This window comes from Palaemon carinicauda, chromosome 44, assembly GCF_036898095.1.
Source record: "Palaemon carinicauda isolate YSFRI2023 chromosome 44, ASM3689809v2, whole genome shotgun sequence".
Classification (NCBI taxonomy): domain Eukaryota; kingdom Metazoa; phylum Arthropoda; class Malacostraca; order Decapoda; family Palaemonidae; genus Palaemon; species Palaemon carinicauda.
Window position 1 is genome coordinate 32,670,351 of NC_090768.1, and position 26,316 is coordinate 32,696,666.

Below are 26,316 nucleotides of genomic sequence, written 5' to 3' on the forward strand. Positions count from 1 at the left end.
AATGGTTACGCTGAGCCTTCGGGCTCTCTTAACAATGGTTACGCTGATTTTCGGGCTCTTATACCATTAGTCATGCTGACCCTTCAGTGTCTCGTGACAAGGAAACTTCGGTTTCCCGTTGCGCTATCCCTTCGTTGTCTCGCAACACAGGTTGCTGAACACTCGGGCTCTCGTGCCTTTAGTCACGCTGACGCTTCGGTGTCTCGTGAAAGGGAAACATCGGTTTCCTATTGCTCTGACCCTTTGGGGTCTCGCAACACGACTTCTAGGGACTCACTGGATCACGCTGAAGCTTATGGTTCTCGTGAAACAAGTCACCAAGAGTTTTACTCTTATGACAGAGAGTCTTCGGACTCTTGTCGCGCAGTGTTCGCGCACACTCAACCAACAACGAGCGTGACCATCAAGAGTTTTACTCTCATGACTGAGAGTCATCCGAATTGTCACGCAAAGTGTTCGCGCGCACGCAATTAGCGCTACGCACGCGACCATCGTCTTCAAGAGTTTTATTCTTGTGACAGAGAGTCTTCCGACTCTCGTCACGCAAAGTGTTCTCGCGCGCAATATGCGCTACGCATGCGACCATCGTCATCAAAAGTTTTACTCTTTTGGCAGAGAGTCTTCCGACTCTCGTCATGCAAAGTGTTCGCGCACGTGCGTAATTAGTGCTATGCGAGGGACCATCATCATCAAGAGTTTTACTCTTATGACAAAGTCTTCCGACCCTTGTTAATGGTCTTCTACTTCGCCGTTACCTCCAGACGCTCCAACATCTATCGCTCTTCCTCTTTCGATAAGAAAGATGCGAGGGGTAAGACAAAAGGTTTGTCTGCTACTCGCGTCTCCACTTCACCTGTAATAACATGCGAGGATTTAGCGCAGCCTGAGGATTCCTCAGAAGAGCTGCCGTCGAAGGACTTGGAATCCTCCTATTTAAGGGTTCTAAGAACTATGTGTAATATCTCAGGCCTCGGCGATTTGCATCTGTCTCCTCGACCTCTTGATGGGCTATGTTGTCCTCCACCGAACCCTAAGACCAGAATTGAACTTCCCTGGTGTGTTTGCACTGCAGGCCATCTGAGGAAGGTCTCTCGAGTAGTCTCGGGAGAAACGGGTTTCTTGAAGTCTCAGGGATCCCATAAACTTTTGCATTCCCGTTTATGAGGCAAAAGGACTTTTACAAGGTCAGAGACACCAACCCTTCTCCTCTGACCTTGGATCCCCTCACGGCGAGGCTCACACCTGGCTGCTCCTCGAAGAGACTCTCTATCCTTCCAGTCTCTTTCTCAGCCAGAAGCCTTGGCAATGGAAGCGGCTTCAATGTCCCTTCTGGAGGCTTTATCTTAGTTTGACACTTGGTCTGGTACAGTCAGCTACCTCGTGAGTCACGAGGACCTGTCATACCAATGCTCCATGCAGTCCCCACAGGAAGTCCTAGCTGCTTGGGCCAAGACAATGGATTTCCTAACCGCTACCACAGCGACCATGTGGGACAATTGGGTTCTCAAAAGGAGGGAATCAGTTGTTATCAGACTTCCTTTTGTACCTCGGGGAGTAAAAGCTCCTCTCAGTCTCGGCGATTAAGGGCTATCGCTCAGCCTTGAGCCTCATCTGTAGACTGAGAGGGGTTGACCTTTCCGCCTCGGATGATATTGCTTTGTTGATTCGAGGTTTTGAGTGATCTTGTCCCCCAGTTGAGATTAGATCACCACCTTGAGACGTGTCTTTGGTCTTACGTTCCCTGAAGGGTCCGTCCTTTGAGCCCTTAAATAGAGCCTCAGTCTACTTAATGACCCTTAAGACCGTCTTCCTCGTAGCTCTGTCCTCGACTAAAAGGGTCAGTGAGCTACATGGTCTGTCTTATGACGTCACCCATTCTAGGGGATGGGGGGAAATCTTTCTCAACTTCGCACCAGGCTTTGTGGCTAAGACTCGGAATCCTTCATCTGCCGATGAGAGATTTCAAGAATTTAAATTTTCCAGCCTCAATAAGGTAACACAGGATACAGACCAGTTGTTACTGGGCCCAGTCATGGCTCTAAGGAAATACCTGAAACGCACCAGACCTTTCAGACCACGTCTACGTCATCTCTTCCTTAGTACCAACAAGGGAAACAAGAGAATCTCTTGTAACACCATCTCTTTCTAGCTCAAGAAAGTTATTGTGAGGGCTATTCACAGAGACCCAGAGGCAGCACAACCCAAAGCCCATCAAGTTAGGGGAGTGGCTGCCTCACTGGCATCTAAGAGAAATTTCTGTCTCCCAAGTCTTAAGAGCTGGGGTCTGGAAACGCCAATCTACATTCTCCGCTCACTATTTGAGCGACGTGACACATAGGTCTCTAGACACCTTTTCTATAGGGCCTATTGTGGCAGGTCAACAGGTGCTGTAGCTACTTTACGTCCTTTCAGGGGACAGTAGCTATTGGTTGAGGATACTATGTTACACTAGGTTTTAAGGACATCCATCTATCTTCTTCATTTCCTTCTTCCTCCCACTGGGGATCCTAGTCTGTAGCCAGTTTCAGCTGGACTCGCCAATGGAACTAAGGTATGAAACTCATCTGATTCCTCTCACAGGTATAAGTTATACTCGTGGTCACGAGGTTCCCCTTTTCAAGGTTGGGGGAATCCTAAGTATGAAGGGGTCCAAGTTGAATGTTCCTGACCCACTTCATCCTGAAACATTTGTTTCCACCAAGCTACAAGCTTTCAGTTGTGCTAAGGTTATGGGGATCAACAAAGGAAAAAGATATACAGGATATTTTTTCTTCAAGAGAGTCTAGTTTGTGGACTATCTTCCCGATGAATAGGGAACGCCTTGGCCACCCTAGCCTCAGAACTAAGTCTCCTATAGTAAAGAATGAGGGTTTGTATCAGTGTGGGAACAAATGACAAACTTATAACAGAGTTTGTATTTTTCCTAACACAAGCCCGAATTCTTTACAATCTTCCCTCCTTCACCGCCACCTAGACTAGTCCTAGCTAGAATCCGATTGAAGGTAAACAGTATCTACCGACCGGCGGTCCCCTACCACTAACAGGTGGATAACTACCTGCCCAGTTGTTAACGACCTTGTTAAGGTTTTTCTGCCGTATTTTCCAGCTCGCGCTAGAATATCTCCTATAGTAAACAATTCGGGTTTGTATGTTAGGAAAAATACAAACTTATAAGTTTGTTATTTTTATTAGTGTGTAATATAGTGAATATATGATAGTGATATAATTTGTATGTTTTCAATCTTACAAATAAGCTTTGTAAGTCAAGGAATAGTTTCATGGATTTTGTTTATTATCCCAATAGTAGTATTTTTTAGAATATTTACATATTAATTACATTTAGAAAATTTATGATTTTAACCAATTCCATATACAATTGATTGTATTTTTCCTATATTCCAGATTGAAAACTTCAGCATTTCAGCCAAGGGTAAGGCTTTGTTCACTAATGCTTCCCTCCTCATTGCCAATGGTCGTAGATATGGCCTTGTTGGACCAAATGGGTAAGTACATTTTCAATATAGTTATGTAAGTAGGGGAAGAAGGGAATTTTGAATTTGGTTTTGGTTGCTTAATGTTATTTTCATAACTTAGAAAATAAAAACTATGTCATTGTTCTAATAAGGTTATACTGTACGGAATAAAATCTGAAAAATCTTTATATCAGAAATTTGGCGATGTTAATATATCATTCCATTCTTAAATGTAAATAACAGTAATTGTACTGCTTGCTGCTTGAGATGTATATACTGTATACAAGAATTACTGGCTGCGCACTACTACATTGGTGATAATTTGTGAGCTGTCACCAATGGGCCTGGCTGCTATAAATTGAAAACGTCATAGTGTACAGGATGTATGTTTTTTCTAAGATTTAAATATAGGAGTTATATTTTAGAATTTGTTATTTGTTCAGTAACTGGAATACAAACCTACATTATTTATTAGGGGTATTACATTCGGCAAAGCTGTAAGGATGAGCCATTAAAATTTTAGCGAGGGTCAACTACCCATTCTGCTAGTTAGGGGGGGCTAGGTGGTAGCTTGCTACCGCTCCCACTCACAAACCTGTGATTTAGCTCGTTTTGCTTTTGGTTCGGACGGTGAACGGTCATTGCCGTCCATCCTCACCAAGTTATTTTTGGACTACCAGCAATGCTTTTTGTTTGTTTTCTCTCTTTAATAGTGTGATTGTGTTGACTTCTGCCGACTATGTGTATCTGCCCTGGACTTGACGGCCGGCCCTGCGGAACCGTCATGTAGTATGTGGACACCGATAGTCACACCCTTTGTCCCACTTGCAGAGGTCAACGGTGTGATAGCGAAAATAAGTGTAGTGAGTGTCAGGAGTGGTCTGCCTCCCAGTAGGAAAGGTTTAGGCGCAGGTAGAAGTCAAAGCGTGATATTTCTCCTTTGAAGGTTTCTTCGAAGGGGAAAAAACCTAAGGCTGCTTCTTTCGCTTCCTGACCTTCCTCCGAAGCTCCTACTCGTTTGGCCTCTTCCGAGAGACCGTCGAGTTGTAGAGTAGGCCCTTTAATTGATGGTCAACCCCGGTCCTCGAGAGATGGTGTTACTTTACCTAGCGAAGTGGCCCCACCTCTCCCCCCGGGTGAGGCCTTGTGTCTTTCTCCCTTTATTCAGGTGTGGTCATTCTTGGGGCTTCCGGGTCCGCCCTCTAAGGACTCCTTGCTGCTGCTCTTCATCCGTGGTGCTAGTGTGCAGCATTCGTTGACTTCGGAGGTGAATCCTCTTTCGTGTGTCGACGTAGTGGTGTCTGAGGCGTCTTCTGCTGCTGCTGCTGTTGGCGACGGCCCTGCCCCTTCAGACTCTTCAGATGTTGCTGCCGACTGTGCTTCCCCCATTCCTGATTATCCTTTGAGGGGGAAGCAAAGTCTTTCGTCCGTCTCTCCTGCGAGTGTTTCTCATCGGAGGATGAGTTCACTCATAGAGACTCCTCTGTGGAGGACTGCTGCTGCCGAAGGTCAGCTTACTGATCCACTAGCCCCCAGAGGGTGTTAATGATCTCACAAAGCTCGCCCTCCGCTTCGCCTAAGAGGTGACCCTTCACCATCGGTGAAAAAGTGCCTCTTTAGCTCTTCAGCCTCATCTTCACAGCCTTCCCCCACAGAGGAGCCTTATCTTTCGTCTTCATCTGGCTCTCAACTTTCGCCCTCTCCTGGACCTTCTCTTGAGGACTCTGCTGCTAGTCCTGGAACTTCGGCCTTGGACTCTTGTGTGGATCGCGTGCAATGCCCTCCCGAGGAAGTTGGCCCTTCCAAAGAGCACATCCATGTTCCTGACCTTCCAATACGTCGATCTTCTGCTTCTCGCCGACCTTCTGATCTGCCTTCTCTGTTCCTGACTCCTGTTCCACGGCTGCTGGCTTGCGATGTTTCCAAACGTCACTCGCCCTCGTGAATGCCCTGCCCCATGCAATATTTTAGACCTTCCCCACCGTGCCAGCACCCTTCAGTGCATCAGCAACTCATCATTGGCCACTAGCACGTCAGCGCTCTCCAGCGCGTCAGTGCTCTCCAGCGCGTCAGCACTCTCCAATGGTCCAGCAATCTTCTGATCGCCAGCGTTCTCCAGTGCATTCGCGCCTTGCCAGCGCTCACCAGCACACCAACACTCGCCAGCACACCTGCGTTCTCTTACACGTCAGCACTCCTGCGTATCAGCGCTCTCCAGCTCGCCAACGCTCTCCTGCGTGTCAGTGTCCTCCTGCGCAACACAGCTCTCTCTTGCGCCAGCACTTTCCTATGTGCCAGCACTTTCCTATGTGCCAGCGCTCTCCAGCTTGCCAGCGCGCTCCAACTTGCCAGCGCGCTCCAGCTCGCCAGCGCTCACCTGCACACCAACGCCCACCTGCGCACCAACGCCCACCTGCGCTTGCCTGCACGCTAGTGCTCTCCTACGCATCAGCGCTCCCCAGCTTGCCAGCGCTACCACCACTAATGCGTGTAAGCGCTCTACAGTGGTACAGGTTTCTCTGACTTCAAGGAAGTCTCGCAGTCAAAAGGAACAGGAAGGTAGGTGTTTTGACAGGTCACCATTGTACCATTCCCCTCCTTGCAAATGCATTACAGTGTGACCGCCGGGAAGAGGGAAAGGGCTCCACTGAAGGGATCACATTGCCAGTAACTCAACACACAGCCTGTGTAGGCCGCAGACCATGCTTAGTAAGGTTTACCGAGGTTTTAGGGTTTTCTTATTTGTATACTAACATATTAATACCGAAGCCCCGGGTAAGGCCAAAAAATTCAGGGACATCCACCCCCCTAATGGGTGAGTCAACCCCTATAAATAGCGTTGGTTTGTATTCCAGTTACGGAACAAATAACAAATTTGGAAGTAATTAGTATTTTTTCTAATGATACAAACCTGTAGCTATTTATACAAAGTTGCCTGCCAACCTTTTCCCCCTTCAAAGTCCTACCTCCAAGCAAAGTGAAGCACAGTCACAAATGTGTGATTGAGAGGAGTAGCTAGCTACCCCCTGCTAACTAGCGGAATGGTTAGTTAACCCTCGCTAAATTCTAATGGCCCATCCTTTCAGCTTCGCCAAAAGTTATATCCCTATAAATAACTATAGGTTTGTATCGGTAGGAAAAATACAAATTACTTCCAGATTTGTCATGTTAGTGTAAACTATGTAATTTACAATACTGTAGTTTTGACTTGTGTTGTAGTTATTATGGTCATTTGTAATAATTGTTGATTTCTATGCAGGCAACTAAGAAATAGACTTTTGAACACATTACAGTACTCTCCTTTATAAATTATGATTTTTTTTTCAGTCATGGTAAAACAACGCTGCTTCGCCACATACAGTCGAGAGCGCTGAACATTCCCCCTAATATAGATGTATTATACTGTGAACAAGTAAGTTTTTGCAAACTTTGGATGCTAGAAATTTGGAAAATTGTATCTTAGCTATTAAGGGACCAGTTCAAATTTGAGAAAGAAAAGGTTAGAATGAATTAATGAAATATTTTCTTAATGATACATAGAACCGGTATGATATTGAATAAAATTTATGAATTGGATTTTCAAAGAACAATATGGGAATATCTTACTATGATAAAGCTTTCTTTTATATGCTGTGAATTTATATTATTTGGCTTTTCTGTCTCTAGCTTACGCTACTGATTTATAAAGCGGCTACTTTGTTGGGAAAGTAAGCATTGCCATTATTCCTACATTGTTTGTGACTTAGTTTCTTTAAAAGCAATCCAACCTAATCATAAGTGCATTGGGAAATTAATGTCAGTCTGCCACCTCCTTCACTTGATGCATACTTTGACCTACTTTTCTAGGAAGTCATTGCCGATGACACTCCTGCCATAGATGTAGTCTTGAAAGCTGACGAGAAACGGAATAGCCTTATAAAAGAGAGGGATCAGCTGGAAGCAGATATGAAAAAGAAAAACAAAAGAGTTGATATGGATCGTTTACAGGAAGTTTATGATGAACTTAAGGCCATTGGAGCTGATACAGCTGAACCAAAGGCAAGGAGGTAAGGCAAGAAATTGCAAATTTGATATCACCAGTTTGTTGCCAATTTATGAATATTATTAACCCTTTTACCCCCAGAGTTTTTGGAAATTTCCAACCCTTAACCCCCAGTGGTTATTTTTTTCAAGCACATTTTGCAGTATATTTTTTTTTTAAATTGCTCGAACAACCTTAATTTTTGTCATAGAGAGATCAGGTTGGTCTCATTCTCTTGGAACATGCCTGAATATTCTCAAAAAATTATCAAAAATATGCAAAATAAATTTTAAAAACCATTTTTTTGCAAGGACGTACCGGTACGTCCATGGGGGTAAAGGGATGAGTTTTGTGAAACGTACCAGTACGTCCTTTGAGGGAAAAAGGGTTAATGTTTTCCATCTTGCTATAAGAAGTCTTGTAAATGCTTCATTATTTTCAAATGGTAGTTGAAATGGTTGTTGTTGGTGTAAGGATGTTATTGAAATATTGAATTATCTAGGATGTCTTTGCTTTCTAAAGGTAATGAAGAAAGTTTTCTAGCTTTTCATTGTCATGCTTTTCCTTTTCTTCAAAAAATAGCTGATTGTTAAAGCTAATCAGCTGAAAATGGAAATTATTAATTTTTTCTTATTGACCTTCATAAAATGGTCTTTCTATGTGAGTACCTAGTCCAGAGCCTGTTATCTAATGCTGGTGAAGGATTCTATTGTAATTTGTGCATTTCTCTCCTTCTGCTTAGGCTTTTCTGGATAATGAAATCCAACTTTTCATCAGATAGCACTTTGGGTATTTCATGTGATTCAGCTGTATCTTGTAGAGAATGCTTAAAATTTTCAGTACATTATCACAAACTTTTCATTTGCTCATGATTTTCAAGTTATTATTTTTACTCTTTGAGCATTGATTTATAATTGTCATGAATGCAAGACATTGTGTTTTATCAGGATTCCTGCATTCTTACTCTGTCCAGAGTAATCAGTTTAACTTATGCTATTGTGGTATTCTTTTTATTAACTACCACTCTTCCTCTCAGGTTTTACCAAGTGTACAGTTGAATTTTCTCAGACAGCCTTGATACTCTTATTAACACTATCACATTTACTGTGCCAGAATTACCTGAATTTGGATGGATTAACCGTCAAGTGATGAAAACCTTTTAATACTGCATAACCCATTTACTGAAATAATTCAGAGTACCCAAAAGTATAGAAAATTTGTTTGAAACTGGAAATAAAATAGTGTGCAATATAGAATAGATCTTTATAGATAATACAGTACTGGAGAATTTGGTACTGGCCTGTCATATATTCAGTATTTACAGGTTTGTAACCTGAGTTGGTGGTTTTGTTCACACACAGACTTAAGGTCTTCTAGTATAGGATGTGGTTGCTGTGGTTGAGTTTATATCTTTCCAAGATATCCTATATCCATATGTGACTTATTAATTCCTATATATTATTTATTATGACTATACCTAAAAGCCTAATGCAGTAATATAAATTCAACGTTATGAATTTGCGGGAAAAATAACTTATCAGCTTTCTAGCTATTCCTGCAATAAAGATAGTCCAGTAAGGGAAAGAAATGTGTAAAGTATGGGAGAAATAATGAATATAATAAATCTTGAGTCAGTAACAACATTGAAATAGATCTGTCACATTTAAACTGAAGAGAGACTCATGTCAACCTGTTCAACATAAAAATATTCACTGCAAGTTGGAACTTCTAAAAGTCCACTGATTCAACTCCGTGAAGGAGGTTCATTCCACAATCTTGTCACTACTGGAATAAAACTACTAGAATACTGTAGTATTGACCCTTTAGATGGAGAAGACAAGACTTAGAATTAACTGAATACCTAGTACTATGTACAGGGTTGTATAATCTGGAAGTTTTCAATATTAAACTTACCCGATAATCATGTAGCTGTCAACTCCGTTGCCCGACAGAATTCTATGGAGGGATACGCCAGCTATCACAATACTAGAAGGGGGTGTATTTACCAGCGCCACCTGTGGCCAGGTACTCAAGTACTTCTTGTTGACACCTCCTCAATTATTCCTCTGTCGTGCTTCCGGCAAGACGTTCTGGGATACGCTTATGTTCTTGGAGTATTTTCACGACTTTGGTGAAGTATTTCTCTTTGATTTCGGCTGTCGCTTTACTGGAAAACTTCTATATTAGCTTAGTTAGCTTTTGGAATTAATTTGATTAATTTTGATTATTTTTGGTGACGAGAGAGTATGAACTCTCGTTCACCTTTCAATGGCCGACCCTTCCCTTAGACGGAAGTGTTGGTGTCTAAGAGAGTATAGACTCTCTTTCTTAATTTTGCTTAACAAAGTTATAGATTTATTTTATATCTCTCCGCCTCTTATAGGCCTCTTCGATTAACTTCCTTTTATTATAAACTCATTAAAATTAATTTTTATATTTGTTTATATTCGACCTTCCTAATAATAGGCGGTCTTTTACCGAAGTTAATAAACTTTGAGCCCGTCATTTCGGTTTTACCTGTTAACATATTATGCTATTTCCGCCACAGAGTTTGAAAGATTTTCTTTGACAGTCTCGTACTGTTTTCAAAGCTGAACTAACGTTTTGTTTTGTCTCTGCAGTTGTTGACGTTCAGAACGTTCAACTTGCATTCTATCGTTACGATAGAGAAAGAATGTTCACGGTTTCACGTTGCAGTAAGAGTAACCGTGTCTAGCGTTTTGTTCATTCTTTCTTAACTTAATGCTTTTGATCCTAATAAAGGAACTTTTCAGTTTTTTCCTTTAACAATAATATGTTTTAACGATATATATGATTGGGCTCTTCTCTCAGGTTCTAAGTCAAGAGAGAGAGAGAGAGAGAGAGAGAGATAGAGACGGAGGGAGAAAGAGGATAAACGTTTCATTCAAGCCTGCCAGGCGTACGAGTAACGTCATTATCGATTTTTGCTCTTCTCCCTAGTCTCTTTAGGGGAAGAAACTAAACGTTTCTAGAGTGATCTAGTGTTTAGTCTCTTTCCAACCACTGATTTATCTTTCATTAGATTTTTCTGTTACATTGTAATTCTGTTTTCGCAATTACTAACTTTGAGAAAGGATAGAATTGCGTATTTCAGGTACAAACCACTTAAGTTTCGAGTTCAGTGAAATAAGTGCAAACAGAAATCAAAGTGATAAGTGATTAGTGCGTGAGGGTACTTTTGTGCGCGCCAGTCGTCCTCCCAGTCCGGGACCTCTTGCAAGCTCCCAAGCCCAGGGGAGAAGCAATGTCGAAGGGCATAAGGGTTCAGCAGGCCTTGATCGGCGCACAGAAGTATTCTCGGTGGTTGTGGGCGTGTCTTACCGAGACCGTCACTCCCACCCGCAGACGATTGAGCCCTTATTTTGCTCGTCTGCAGAAGAGATTAGGGGAGAAAATAAAGGCAGAGTAACGCTGGTCTCAGGTCTCAAGACTTCTTAAACGTTAAGTCCAGACCTATGCCAGACGTACGAAGTTAAAGTTCACAACCCGAATGCAGTCGTTGGGTTAGCTCTGACTCTCCTAAGTCATCAGTTGATTACACTCCGACTTAGAGGAGTAAGGTTCTGCCACAACAGATCTCTGCTGTTAAGGCTTTACCTCAGCAGAACTTAGTGTCTACCGACCCCAAGTTAACTCTACTGCAGTCCATACAGTCACAACTTTCGGTCTTGATGCGTGAGTGTCGGGCTGAGAGTGTTGCACCGCCTGCACTCCCTCCACCTGTTCTCGCTGCACCTGTGCTCGCCCAGCCTGCACCTGCTCCGCCTGGTCGCAGCACCATCTGCCAGGCGTACGATGTTGTGAACTCTACTACAGTCCATGCAAGCACAGTTTTCGGACTTGATGAGTGAGTGTCGGGCTGAGAGTGTTGCTCCACCGCCTCCGCCTACACTCCCTCCTCCTACACTCGCTCCGCCTGATCACAGTACCATCTGCCAGGCGTATGATGTTGTGGACTCTACTACAGTCCATGCAAGCACAGCTTTCGGACTTGATGCGTGAGTGTCGTGCTGAGAGTGTTGCACCTCCTGCACCTGTGGTGCACCAACCTCCTGCACCCTTTCAGCCTGTGCTGCACCCGCCTGCACCGGTGGTGCACCAACCTCCTGCACCCGTTCAGCCTGTGCTGCACCCGCCTGCACCGGTGGTGCACCAACCTCCTGCACCCGTTCAGCCTATGCTGCACCCGCCTGCACCGGTGGTGCACCAACCTCCTGCACCCGTTCAGCCTGTGCTGCACCCGCCTGCACTTGCTGCACCCAGTCGCAGCTCCATCTGCCAGGCGTACGATGTTGAACCACTTTCGGAGTTTGCTGTTCACAGTGTTGTTCAGCCTCAGCCTTCTTTAAGGCAACCCTTGCTTTGGGATCAGGAGAGTTACACTCTTCCTCCTCCTCCCCTTGCTGCTCCTCCAGTGGTGCAACTCTCGGTTGGGGTACAACAACCTCTCCCCTCCGTGAGTCTGTCTGCTCAACCAGCGCTGCACCGAGTTCAACCCTCATCTAGGCAAGCTCATCTACACCATGCACTTGCGCCTCAGGAACCTCAGCTTGCTAGAACTTTACCTTGTTCTGCGCAGCCTCAACCTTCTCATGCTCCACTCATCTCTCAGGAACAGGAACGGACTACTCCGCCTCCGTCCTCCGCTCAGCTGGTACAATCCTTGGGTGCAACTCTTGCTAGGAGTCAACCTCCTTCACCCTTGCACCTGCCTTCTGCTCCGTCTGTTGTTCAGCCTATGCAGTCTGAACCTCAGGTTTTCCCTCAAGTTGAGGAAACCTCTGTTGTTGTTCCAGCTCGTTCTGACTCTGCTGTTCAGCATACCATGGTTTAAACCCCATGCAAGCATGCATTAAGCACTCTAGCACTGGTCATGGAATTTCTGAGAAATGTTAAACGCCATGCACACGCTCTGCTTTCCTTTCAGCAGGCTCTGCTTACAGCAGGCTCTACTTCCTACATGCTCAGCATTCAGCATGCTCTGCATTCAGCATGCTCTGCATACAACATGCTCTGCATACAGCATGCTCTGCATTCAGCATGCTCTGCATACAGCATACTCTGCATACATCATGCTCTGCATACCTTACCGCATGCTTCTCAACACATCTTGGGTTGTTGCCAACTCACTAGACTGTCAAGCAGTTTCATAACGTTGCCTTCTAGTCTGCTACTTTGCACCAGTGAACCCTCACTCAGAGAACTTAGCTTTTCTAGGATAAGGTCCCTGTAGATGAGAAAGTTCTTTTCTCCCTCCTTCTGATATTCCCTTGAGGACTCTGTCATTTGGAGGGAGCCTTTTGCTGCATAACCTCTTATGGACTTTTATTTAAGCATAACATGCTTACAGGGAAGGTAATGGTTACACTTCAGCCGCTAATCCCGTCTGTTACCACACCTGCTCCCATAGACCTTGAGCTGTGTTGCATGACATGCAGTCCAAGCTTAGTCCTTGTTAGAGGATTTTTTGTTTACGGAGTCAATGTGTCACGGGGAAGACGTTCAACAACCAACAGAAGGGACTTGTTGTGACGCAGTGGGCAACCTCAGCAACCCGTTAAGGAGTTGTCTGTACGACCCAGACAGTCTAGACAGATTCGGGTTGTCACTGTACTTCCTCGCTTGCCCATGATTGACAGTTTACAGACTGTGCAGCAGTATCATGATCTTGTGTCCGGCTCCGTCAGACGACTGGCTTTTAAGAGCTCCCTCAAGTCGTCGCTGTCTGGAGATTTTTCAAATGGACTATGGATCTGACCAAGGAACTGGGCCTCCTGGTCAATTTTGAGGAGTCTCAGCTCGTTCCATCCCAGACCATTGTCTCCTTGGGTATGGATCTTCAGAGTCGAGCTTTTCGGACTTGTCCGTCGGCCCCAAGGATCTTCCAAGCCCTAGAATGCATCCAGAGCATGCTGAGAAGGAACCGATGCTTAGTCAGGCAGTGGATGAGTCTAACAGGGACACTTTCATCGCTGGCCCTGTTCATCGAGTTAGGGAGACTCCACCTCCGCCCCCTTCAGTATCATCTAGCTGCTCACTGGATAAAGGACATGACGCTAGAGACGGGCTCAGTTCCTGTTTCCGAAGAGATGAGGTCTACTCTAACGTGGTGGAAGAACAGCATTCTTCTCAAGGAAGGTCTACCATTGGCTGTTCAGTCCTCCACCACCGTCTCTTCTCGGACGCATCGGACACGGGCTGGGGTGCGACACTGGACGGACAGGAATGCTCGGGAACATGGAATCAGGAGCAAAGGACACTTCACATCTATTGCAAGGAGTTGTTGGCAGTTCATTTGGCCTTGATAAACTTCAAGTCCCTCCAGCTTAACAAGGTGGTGGAGGTGAACTCCGACTACACCACAGCCTTGGCTTACATCTCCAAGCAGGGAGGGACTCATTCGAGGAAGTTGTTCGAGATCGCAAGGGACCTCCTCATTTGGTCAAAAGATCGAAAGCTCACGCTGGTAACGAGGCTCATTCAGGGCGATATGAATGTCATGGCAGATCGCCTCAGCCGGAAGGGTCAGGTCTTCCCCACAGAGTGGACCCTTCACAAGAATGTTTGCAGCAGACTTTGGGCCCTGTGGGATCAGCCAACCATAGATCTATTCGCTACCTCGATGACCAAGAGGCTCCTCTTGTATTGTTCTCCGATTCCAGACCCAGCAGCAGTTCGCGTGGATGCCTTTCTGCTGGATTGGTCCCATCTCAACCTGTATGCATTCCCGCCGTTCAAGATTGTCAACAGGGTACTTCAGAAGTTCGCCTCTCACAAAGGGACACGGCTGACGTTGGTTGCTCCCCTCTGGCCCGCGAGAGAATGTTTCACTGAGGTACTGCAATGGCTGGTCGACGTTCCCAGGACTCTTCCTCCTAGAGTGGACCTTCTGCGTCAACCTCACGTAAAGAAGGTACTCCCAACCTCCACGCTCTTCGTCTGACTGCCTTCAGACTATCGAAAGACTCTCAAGAGCTAGAGGCTTTTCGAAGGAGGCAGCCAGAGCGATTGCCAGAGCAAGGACGACATCCACTCTCAGAGTCTATCAGTCTTTATGGGAAGTCTTCCGAAGCTGGTGCAAGGCCAATGCAGTTTTCCTCAACCAGTACCAATGTAACCCAGATTGCTGACTTCCTGTTACATCTAAGGAACGTAAGCTCCCTATCAGCTCCTACGATCAAGGGTTACAGAAGTTTGTTGGCAGCGGTTTTCCGCCACAGAGGCTTGGATCTTTCCTCCAACAAAGATCTACAGGACCTCCTTAGGTCTTTTGAGACCTCAAAGGAACGTCGGTTGTCCACTCCAGGCTGGAATCTAGACGTGGTCCTAAGGTTCCTAATGTCATCAGGATTTGAACCGCTCCAATCAGCCTCTTTTAAGGACCTCACATTAAAAAACTCTTTTCCTCGTGTGCTTAGCAACAGGTAAAAGAGTAAGTGAGATCCACGCCTTCAGCAGGAACATAGGTTTCACATCTGAAACGGCTACATGTTCCTTACAGCTCGGTTTTTTGGCTAAAAACGAGCTTCCTTCCCGTCCTTGGCCTAAGTCGTTCGAGATCCCAAGCCTGTCCAACATGGTGGGGAACGAACTGGAGAGAGTACTTTGCCCAGTTAGAGCTCTTAAGTACTATCTAAAGGTCAAAACCATTACGAGGACAATCAGAAGCCTTATGGTGTGCTATCAAGAAGCCTTCTCTACCAATGTCTAAGAACTCAGTTTCTTACTACATCAGGCTTCTGATTAGAGAAGCAAATTCTCATCTGAAGGAAGAAGACCTTGCTTTGCTGAAGGTAAGGACACATGAAGTGAGAGCTGTGGCTACTTCAGTGGCCTTCAAACAGAACCGTTCTCTGCAGAGTGTTATGGATGCAACCTATTGGAGAAACAAGTCAGTGTTCGCATCATTCTATCTCAAAGATGTCCAGTCTCTTTACGAGTACTGCTACACCCTGGGTCTATTCGTAGCAACGAATGCAGTAGTAGGCGAGGGCTCAGCCACTACATTCCCATAATCCCATAACTTTTTAACCTTTCTCTTGAATACTTTTTATGGGTTGTACGGTCGGCTAAGAAGCCTTCCACATCCTTGTTGATTTGGCGGGTGGTCAATTCTTTCTTGAGAAGCGCCAAGGTTAAAGGTTGTGATGAGGTCCTTTAGTATGGGTTGCAGCCCTGTATACTTTAGCACCTTTGAGTTGATTCAGCCTCCCAAGAGGAACGCTGCGCTCAGTAAGGAAGACGATCTTATTAAAGGCAGAGTAACGGTTCAAGTCGACTTCCTTACCAGGTACTTATTATTTCATTGTTATTGTGGATAACTGATTATATGAAATATGGGATACTTAGCTATCCTTTAATCTTGTACACTGGTTTTCACCCACCCCCCTGGGTGTGAATCAGCTACATGATTATCGGGTAAGTTTAATATTGAAAAATGTTATTTTTATTAATAAAATAAATTTTTGAATATACTTACCCGATAATCATGATTTAATCGACCCTCCCTTCCTCCCCATAGAGAACCAGTGGACCGAGGAATAATTGAGGAGGTGTCAACAAGAAGTACTTGAGTACCTGGCCACAGGTGGCGCTGGTAAATACACCCCCTTCTAGTATTGTGATAGCTGGCGTATCCCTCCATAGAATTCTGTCGGGCAACGGAGTTGACAGCTACATGATTATCGGGTAAGTATATTCAAAAATTTATTTTATTAATAAAAATAACATATCCGAAGGCAAAGGATGATCAGGATTATGAAAAATCTTGTGCAACATGCAAAAAGAACTAACTGAAAGATGTTGCCAGAGATTATGGGAGGATGTGGATATGAATTTTTTCAAAAAATTTGAATGATAGATTTTGAGTCTTCCCCATTATTCATATGCCAAATATCACATCTAGTTGAATGGAGAGATATTGGTAACCCTCTAAGAGTAGTTAAAATCCACCTGAAGGGCAATATGGAATTTATTGATTTCTTCTTTCCAGTAATCCTATCCCCTGCTACCTTAAGGATTTCATTTTGAGAATGTTGACAGGCTTGGTATTCCTCTTCTTTTTACAAATGGCATAAGAAGCATCCCTAATTAGACTTAATCCAGGTGTTGTCGTATTGGTAATAGTTCTTTAGCCAAGGACTACCCTGTACAAAGGATGGTGGTAGTAAAACTAAAGGGCGATCTAGAATTTAGGTCTCACATTTAAAGTGTGTATCTTAATGTTCCCAAAAATTAAATGCCAGAAATAATCAAAAGAAAGATGAGGGATCGGTAAGAACTTTCTAATGTCAAAGTTAATGTCCCTTGCACTGGGTTCAAGGAGGAAAATATGGAATTACTGTAAATTGTTCCTAATTAGGGTAATATAATAGGGTCTTTGCTTTTGTAGCATACATAAAGTTATGACAAAGCAGACACTAGAATGATAACATTAATCTTAATTATGTTTTGGTTGTATATAACATTAACAGTGTCACACGAAGCCATACTAAGGCTCTCAAACCTATATCCTGCTCGATAATATCTATATAATGAAAAATCTAGTTTAGTTGCTAACATAAATATATTTTATAAACATTGTGCATAATCATTGTTTAGTATAATAATAAATGAAACAGTTTAGTATGATAATAAATGAAACATCTTGGTCAATTTACTTTTATATTAAACTGCAAATATGGTGGTAGGGGGAGTTATTATGTGGCTTATTGAATCATCAGATCATCCTGTGTTAAAATTTTTCCTTAGGTCTATGGTAATATTTTTCTTGAACTTAGAAAAGTTAGATAACAAAATTGTTGTGCGATCATCATCTTGTAGACTTCAAGTATGTATAATTTCTGAACTAAAAAATGTTGTGGCTTTCAGGTTGTATTAGTGATTATATTGTCATTTCTCAGAATTCTTGCTGGTCTGGGCTTCACGAAAGAGATGCAGGGTAGAGCTACAAAGAATTTCTCAGGAGGATGGAGAATGAGGGTGTCATTAGCCAGAGCTTTGTTCATGGAACCTACTCTTCTCATGCTTGATGAACCTACCAATCATCTTGATCTTAATGCTGTTATTTGGTTAGATAATTACTTACAGGTAAAATTTAATTGATGTTTTTGTTTTGTTATTTTGTCTTTCTCAAATGATATTATAGTATCAGTGAACATGAACTCTTGAGTTGTTATTACATAGTTGCAATAATAGTTATAACAGAACTTCATTTTGACCTTTTTGTACATGTACTTTTAGTGTGTCCCTCTTGTTATGCCAGTCTTAAAGAGTATTTAATAGTACCACGAAGACTGAGGCCCGACTGTCGGTATACTAACAACAGTACATAAATTGCAAGCAACTAGAAATGCTGTTCACATGAATTGTTCTAGAAATACACTTGTACAGAAATGAAGAAATTAATTCATGAGGTTTTTAGGGCTATTGTAATGTAGAAATGTTATCTCTAATATGGGTAATGAAGGAAATAGGACACTGGGAAATAAGCCAATCTAATCCATTTCTTCATTTACTTTGGCTATTTCTGTGACAGATTTTCTAAAAGTATTAAAGCCAAATGTTTTTTTTTTACTAAAGGGCATAATTACTGGACTTTTTTCTTTTATTCTATCTTATCCAGATAAGAAAATTGTACTTGCTGCTATGTTAGGTTGTAAAATAGTGCAACATTTAAGAAATTTTGTCTTATCCTTGAATTAATCACATGAATCCAATTAGCCATCAAGGTAGGTATTATTGAAGTAGTAGGACAAACACCAGTAGGAATGCCAGAAAATAAAGAAAAAAAGTAGATGAGGAACTAGACCATATGAGAAATCAGAAAGTAAGTGCACATCACTAAATGGATAACTTAATTTATATCTAACCAGATAAATGGAAGATTTTATGAAAACAGAAAGAGATTGATGATTGTGTGCTTGGAGTGTGTAATAAGAATTGTTAGTGTCAAGATTGGTTATAATAATTTATATAGTGTACACAGTGGTTCTGGTGAGGTGATCTTTTTGAAAAATTGTATTTTACACCAGGAGAGAGGTCCTAGAAATATATCTGGTTTGTTTGCCAATGCCTGCAGATTAATACCCAAAAGATTTGGATGGAAACTTAATTGTTGTGAAAAAAAACATTACAAAAGTATGTTTTTTGTAGCAACTTACCAAGAGTAGGATGTGTGAGCTTTATTCTCTTAAGATGTATAGACCTTTTATTTATTGTGTGATGTGGTAGATAAGAGAATCTGAAGTAGTATTTGTCTTGGATAATTTTTGTTACATTTTGAAATTTTGTTCTTTCGATTTCAGGGTTGGAAGAAGACACTGTTAGTTGTTTCTCACGACCAGTCTTTCCTCGATAACGTGTGTACTGATATCGTTCATTTAGACCAGTATAAGCTCTTCTATTACAAGGGAAATTATTCTATGTTCAAAAAAGTAAGTGGATAATATGTAAGGCATTTTGTGAATAGTAATTTCAGTGGATTTTTCAATATTAAACTTAGCCGGTGATTATATAAGCTGCAGCTCTGCTGCCCGACAGAAAAACCTACGGTCAAAATACGCCAGCGATCGCTATGCAGGTAGGGGGTGTACATCAACAGCGCCATCTGTCGAGCAGGTACTCAAGTACTCCATGTAAACACAGAACCAATTTTCTCTCTGTCGTGCCACCGGCAAGACCTACTAAATTCGCTGTTGCTTACTGGATTGGTTTTCACAGATTTTGGTGAAGTACACATTTCTAGTTATTAGCTTTCGCTTTGCAGAGGTTATCTTCAATACATCCTTGCTTTCTTTTATTGATTTTGGATTATTTGTTGACGACTTTGGATAGATTTTGAATTCCCCTTTGACTAATTCAAGATGGCTGACCCTTCTCAAGTCCCTAAATACAGAAAGTGTAGTGCTAGGGACTGTTCAAGGCGTCTTCCGAAGGCCTCTATCGATCCGCACACCGTTTGTTCCAATTGTCGGGATAAAGCCTGTCAATTGGAAGATCGATGTGAGGAATGCGTTGGGCTTTCGGAATTCGATTTTCTCGAATTCCTGAAATATTCACGTAGGCTAGAGAGAAATAGAGTCAGGATAAGTTCATCTCGCTCCGTTGATATTTCCTCTCCTCATGCCCCACAACCTTTTCCTTCCCCTGTAGTGGTTGCTCCTGATCCCCCTTATAGCACTCAACAACCTTCGATGGCAGATATGATGCGTGCCATCCAGGCTCTGGGTGAGAGAGTCGAGTCATTGGCGAGTGACCGTAACCAACTCATGGCAGACGTCAAGGAGTTGAAGGGTAAGAGTGCAGTGGGTAGTGACAAAGTGAGTGCCAGTGTTGTGGAAAGTGTTGTGGATAGTGTTGCGCTTGAGGGTTCGTCTGTTCGTGCCTGTCGTCCTCCTAGTCCGGGACCTCTTGCAAGCTCCCAAGCCCAGGGGAGAAGCAATGTCGTACGACCAAAGGGTTCGAGAGGCTTTAATCAGCGAACAGACGTTCCCTCCGTGGTTTCGGACGTATCTATCCAAGATCGTCCCACCCACAAGAAGACGAGAGAGCCCATTTATTCCTCGTCTGCGGAAGATGTTTCTCGGAAGAAACAATGGACCAAGGTCTCACGGCCTCTTAAACGCAAGTCGGTCCCTTCCGCGCAAGTCCAACGGCCCAGTTGTAGCCACTGGGTCAGTTCGGACTCGCTGCAGTCTTCCGATGACTGCACACCTCCTAAGAGAGGCAAAGCGGTACCGCATCAGGCAGTAACACCGTCTGTTGCCGCACCTGCTACTGTAGACCCTAAGTGGTCTTTGCTGCAGACCATGCAGACTCAGTTGACGTCTTTAATGCAGGACTTTCGTGCGGAGAAGGTTGACGCTGCACCAACCGCTAGCCTACAACCACCTACGGTTGTGCGTCCAGTGGACGCTGAGGCTACCTTCTCCCGCACTCCAGCTGTGAGAGTCCCGCCTCCCATGCGCTGCCAGCCGCATGTTGACGTTCAGCGACGCACGGAACCCTCCGTTGACGTTCGCGAGTTACAACAACAACCTAAGTTGTTTTGTTTTGACGCTGTGCGTCAACTTCCGCAACCCAGTGTGGTTACCACTACTCGCCCACAGCAGACTAGACAGTCAGGAGTAGACGCTTTGCGCCCCCGCGCTGCTATGGTAGTTGCCAGCTCACAGACTGGGCAACAGTTCCATGACGTTGCGTCCGGTGCAGTCACGCATGCACCCGTGCTGCCGGACTCAGTTGACCAGCCAACTCCTACTCCTTTGCCGCTTCCTCCTCAGTATTCAGATGATGGACTCTCTGATGATGACGACGCTGCACACATTGACGACCCGCATACGGACTTCGACGAACCCAAGACCACGCCTCCCTCCTTGGACTTTAGAAAAGTTCTTGCACTGTTCAGGGAGATGTATCCTGATCAGTTTGTTTCTGCGGCCCCACGCTCACCTCCATCTGAGTTCGCTTTAGGCACGCAGTCATCCGCGCCTGCCTTTACGAAGCTCGTCCTCGCCCGCTCGTCTAAGAGAGCTTTAAGAGTGTTGGGAGAATGGTTGCAGTCCAAAAAGCACCTTGGGAAGACAGCATTCACGTTTCCCCCTGCGAAACTCTCTTCCAGATCGAGCGTCTGGTATGCCACGGGAGAAGTTCTCGGCTTGGGAGTTCCTGCCTCTGCCCAGGGCGACTTCTCAAGCCTAGTAGACTCTCCCCGCAGGCTAGCCATGAGACGCTCCAAGATTTGTTGGACTCCTTCAGACTTAGACCATCTGATGAAAGGAGTGTTCAGAGCCTTCGAGGTTTTTAACTTTTTGGACTGGTGTTTGGGAGCGTTGAGCAGGAAGATCTCCCCTTCTGACAAGGATACTTCCATGCTCATTATGTCCTGCATGGACAAGGCCATACGGGACGGTTCCAGTGAGCTTGCGGCTTCGTTCGTTTCCGGGGTCCTCAAGAAACGGGAAAACCTTTGCTCCTTCTTGTCAGCCGGAGTAACACAGTGTCAGAGATCGGAACTTATGTTTGCTCCTCTCTCAAAATGCCTTTTCCCAGAAGAGTTGATAAAGGAGATTGCTGCCTCCTTGATTCAAAAAGACACGCATGACCTGGTTGCGTCATCTGCTCGCAAAGCCACCCCTTTGCCTACCGTGTCTAGACCCAGGATGGACACTCCAGCGTCCAGGTTCATTCCGCCCTTTCGTGGCAGAGCCTCCAGCAGAGGAGGTGCTCGTGCCGAAGGGAGACGCGGAATTAAGAAGAAAGGTACCAAGTCCTTTAAGGGCAGAGTCTGACTGCCACATTCTTCAGACAGCAGTGGGAGCCAGACTCAAGAACTTCTGGCAGTCCTGGGAGAAAAGGGGCGCAGATGCTCAATCTGTGAAGTTGCTCAGAGAAGGGTACAAGATCCCGTTTATACGCAAACCCCCTCTAGCAATGTCGGCCATCGACCTCTCTCCCAGGTACAGAGAGGAGGACAAGAGACAAGCTTTGAAGCAAGAGGTGTCCCTCTTACTAGAAAAGGGAGCGGTAGTCAAAGTCCGGGACCATCAATCCCCGGGCTTCTACAACCGTCTCTTCTTAGTGGTAAAGAAGACAGGAGGGTGGAGGCCGGTGCTAGACGTCAGTGCTCTGAATGTCTTTGTCACAAAGCAGACGTTCGCCATGGAGACGACAAAGTCTGTGCTAGCAGCGGTCAGGAAGGAAGACTGGATGGTCTCTTTAGACCTAAGGGACGCTTACTTTCACGTCCCCATCCACCCAGATTCCCAACCTGGGAAGGTTGTCTACCAATTTCAAGCCCTGTGCTTTGGCCTAAGCACGGCTCCTCTTGTCTTTACGAAACTGATGAGGAATATTGCCAAATTCCTGCATTTAGCGGACATCAGAGCCTCCCTCTATTTGGACGACTGGCTTCTAAGAGCTGCTTCCAGTCGTCGCTGTCTGGAGAATCTAAAGTGGACTCTAGATCTGACCAAGGAATTGGGTCTCCTGGTCAATATGGAAAAGTCCCAACTGGTCCCATCCCAAACTATAGTGTACTTAGGGATGGAGATTCACAGTCAAGCTTTTCGGGCTTTTCCGTCGGCCCCCAGAACAAGTCAAGCCTAAGGATGCATCCAGAACATGCTAAAGAAGGACCGATGTTCAGTCAGACAGTGGATGAGTCTGATAGGGACGCTTTCATCCCTGGCACAGTTCATCGAGTTAGGGAGACTGCACCTCCGTCCCCTTCAATTTCACCTAGCTGTGCACTGGAAAAAGGACAAGACGCTAGAAGCGGTCTCGATTCCCATTTCCGAGAAGATGAAGTCATCACTGACTTGGTGGAAGGACAACATCCACCTCAGAGAGGGTCTGCCCCTAGCTGTTCAGACCCCCAACCACGTTCTCTTCTCGGACGCATCGGACACGGGCTGGGGTGCGACATTAGACGGTCGGGAATGCTCGGGATCCTGGAACTCGAATCAAAGAACGTTACATATCAACTGCAAGGAGCTACTGGCAGTTCATCTGGCCTTGAAAAGCTTCAAGTCCCTCCTTCTAGGCAAGGTGGTGGAGGTGAACTCAAGACAACACCACGGCCTTGGCGTACATCTCCAAACAAGGAGGGACCCATTCTATGACGTTGTACGAGATCGCAAGGGACCTCCTCACTTGGTCAAGAGATCTAAACCTTTCTCTAGTAACGAGGTTCATTCAAGGCGACATGAATGTCATGGCGGACTGCCTCAGTCGGAAGGGTCAAATCATCCCAACAGAATGGACCCTACACAAGGATGTGTGCAAGAGACTATGGGCCACATGGGGCCAACCTACCTACCTTCTACGTCAGCCACACGTAAAGAAGGTACACCCAAGCCTCCACGCTCTTCGTCTGACTGCCTTCAGACTATCGAAAGACTCTCGAGAGCTAGAGGCTTTTCGAAGGAGGCAGCCAGGGCGATTGCTAGAGCAAGGAGGACATCCACTCTTAGAGTCTACCAGTCGAAGTGGGAAGTATTCCGAAGCTGGTGCAAGTCGGTATCAGTATCCTCAACCAGTACCTCTGTAACCCAAATAGCTGACTTCCTATTATACCTGAGGAAGGAAAGATCTCTTTCAGCTCCCACAATCAAAGGTTACAGAAGCATGTTGGCAACAGTCTTCCGTCACAGAGGCTTAGATCTTTCCAACAACAAAGATCTACAGGACCTCCTTAAGTCTTTTGAGACCTCGAAGGAGCGTCGTTTGGCTACACCAGGTTGGAATTTAGACGTGGTACTAAGATTCCTTATGTCAGAAAGGTTCGAGCCACTACATTCAGCCTCCTTTAAAGATCTCACTTTAAAGACTCTTTTCCTCGTCTGCTTAGCAACAGCTAAAAGAGTCAGTGAGATACACGCCTTCAGCAGGAACATCGGATTTTCATCTGAAACGGCTACATGTTCTTTACAGCTTGGTTTTCTAGCCAAAAACGAACTACCTTCTCGTCCTTGGCCGAAATCGTTCGATATTCCAAGCCTTTCTAATTTGGTTTGAAATGAACTAGAAAGAGTCTTATGCCCTGTTAGAGCTCTTAAGTTCTATTTAAGACGAACTAAACCTTTACGAGGACAGTCAGAAGCTTTATGGTGTGCTATTAAGAAACCTTCTTTACCTATGTCAAAGAATGCAGTTTCCTATTATATCAGACTGTTGATACGAGAGGCTCATTCCCATCTGAATGAGGAAGACCATGCTTTGCTGAAGGTAAGGACACATGAAGTTAGAGCTGTCGCAACTTCAGTGGCCTTTAAACAAAATAGATCTCTGCAGAGTATAATGGACGCAACCTATTGGAGAAGCAAGTCAGTGTTCGCGTCTTTTTATCTTAAAGATGTCCAGTCTCTTTACGAGAACTGCTACACCCTGGGACCATTCGTAGCAGCGAGTGCAGTAGTGGGTGAGGGCTCAACCACTACATTCCCCTAATTCCATAACCTTTTTTAATCTTTCTCTTGAAATGTTTTTTATTGTTGTTTTTGGGTTGTCCGGAAGGCTAAGAAGCCTTTCGCATCCTGGTTGATTTGGCGGGTGGTCAAATTCTTTTCTTGAGAAGCGCCTAGATTAGAGGTTTTGATGAGGTCCTTTAGTATGGGTGGCAACCCTTGATACTTCAGCTCCTAGGAGTCGCTCAGCATCCTAAGAGGATCGCGAGGCTCAGTAAGGAAGACGTACTTAAAAAGGCAGAGTAATTGTTCAAGTCGACTTCCTTACCAGGTACTTATTTATTTTATGTTTGTTATTTTGAATAACTGCTAAAATGAAATACAAAATACTTAGCTCATAATAATGTAACACGTAATGCTGGTCTCTACCCACCCCCCTGGGTGTGAATCAGCTTATATAATCACCGGCTAAGTTTAATATTGAAAAATGTTATTTTTATTAATAAAATAAATTTTTGAATATACTTACCCGGTGATTATATATTAAAGGACCCTCCCTTCCTCCCCAATAGAGACCCAGTGGACCGAGGAGAAAATTGGTTCTGTGTTTACATGGAGTACTTGAGTACCTGCTCGACAGATGGCGCTGTTGATGTACACCCCCTACCTGCATAGCGATCGCTGGCGTATTTTGACCGTAGGTTTTTCTGTCGGGCAGCAGAGCTGCAGCTTATATAATCACCGGGTAAGTATATTCAAAAATTTATTTTATTAATAAAAATAACATTTTTCTTGTCACTCATAAAAATATCTTTTAGTATTGCAATTTGTATTGGGCATTAAGTAAAATAAAAAATTGCAAAGCACCAGGTCCAATAGAGTCAAATTGAAGTGGTCATGAAACTAGCTACAGAAGTGGGAGAATGGATGATATATATATTAAGAACATTATGGGATGGATATGGCAGCTACAAGGAAATTAAGAGAACAGAGCATGGTTTGAAAGTGTTTGAGAGGTTACTAGATGAGAGATTGTAAAGATAGGGAAACAGCAGTATGGATTCATGGAGGGGAGAGGGACTGTGGATGCCATGTTTATAGTAAGGAGCTACGGAAATAGAGGCTAGAAGGAAACCAGAAGCTGTTCTGTGCCCTTTTAGATCAAGAGAAGCTTATGATGAATACCAAGAGAAGTGAGGAAGAGGGAAGTTCCAGGTAAGATGGATAGAATGTTAGAGATGATGTACAAAAGAACAATGGGAAAAGTAATAATATCAGTTGTAGAAACAGAAATCTTTAAAATTAGTAATGGATTACACCATGGGTCAGCATTAAGCCCATTTCTATTTGTGTTGGTCTTGGATGTGTTAAGTAAAGAGATGAGAAATGAAGAGTTATGGGAGTTATTACAGTATATGCAGATGATTTGGTGATTAGCCTATTGCTTAAAATGAAGACCTACAGAGAAGGGTTGCAGAGTGGCAAGAGACTTTGAGAGTGGCGGTTTGAGGGTAAATGTCGATAATTTGAAAGCTATGGTGATCAGTAAGGAAGGTAGGAACTGGATTGCCATGCGTGGAAGTAGAGGCTCAGTTATAAAACAGGTGGAACAATTTAGATACTTTGGCTATACTATAGGCCAGGAGGGAGAGTGTGAGGCTGAAGTTGATAGTAGGATAAAAGCAGCCCTGGGGAAGTAGAGGGAGGTGGCAGGAGTGGTAAAAATCAAGAACCATAGCACAGTAATAAGACCAGTGTTAATGTATGGATGGGGAATGTGGGCTCTAAGATGAAAAGAGTATGCAAAGCTTGAGAGAACAGAGATGAGAATGTGAAAGCAGATTATGGGAATATCACTCCTTGAAAGATAGGAAAATGATGAAATAAAGAAGAA

General features: G+C 44.2%; 2 protein-coding genes across 2 annotated transcripts in view; both read left to right on the forward strand.

Annotated features, from left to right (window-relative positions):
* LOC137634545 (uncharacterized) overlaps window positions 1–26,316 on the forward strand; it is a 469,969-nt gene that overhangs the window by 146,161 nt on the left and 297,492 nt on the right. The gene's annotated exons all lie outside the window — the stretch shown is intronic.
* Window positions 1–26,316, forward strand: part of LOC137634246 (ATP-binding cassette sub-family F member 1) — a 43,722-nt gene that overhangs the window by 11,388 nt on the left and 6,018 nt on the right. Inside the window, exons 3-7 of the mRNA XM_068366523.1 lie at window positions 3,403–3,503; window positions 6,801–6,885; window positions 7,320–7,519; window positions 17,418–17,604; window positions 18,822–18,950. Of these exons, the coding sequence (XP_068222624.1) occupies window positions 3,403–3,503; window positions 6,801–6,885; window positions 7,320–7,519; window positions 17,418–17,604; window positions 18,822–18,950 (702 nt within the window). The remainder of the gene's footprint in view (window positions 1–3,402; window positions 3,504–6,800; window positions 6,886–7,319; window positions 7,520–17,417; window positions 17,605–18,821; window positions 18,951–26,316) is intronic.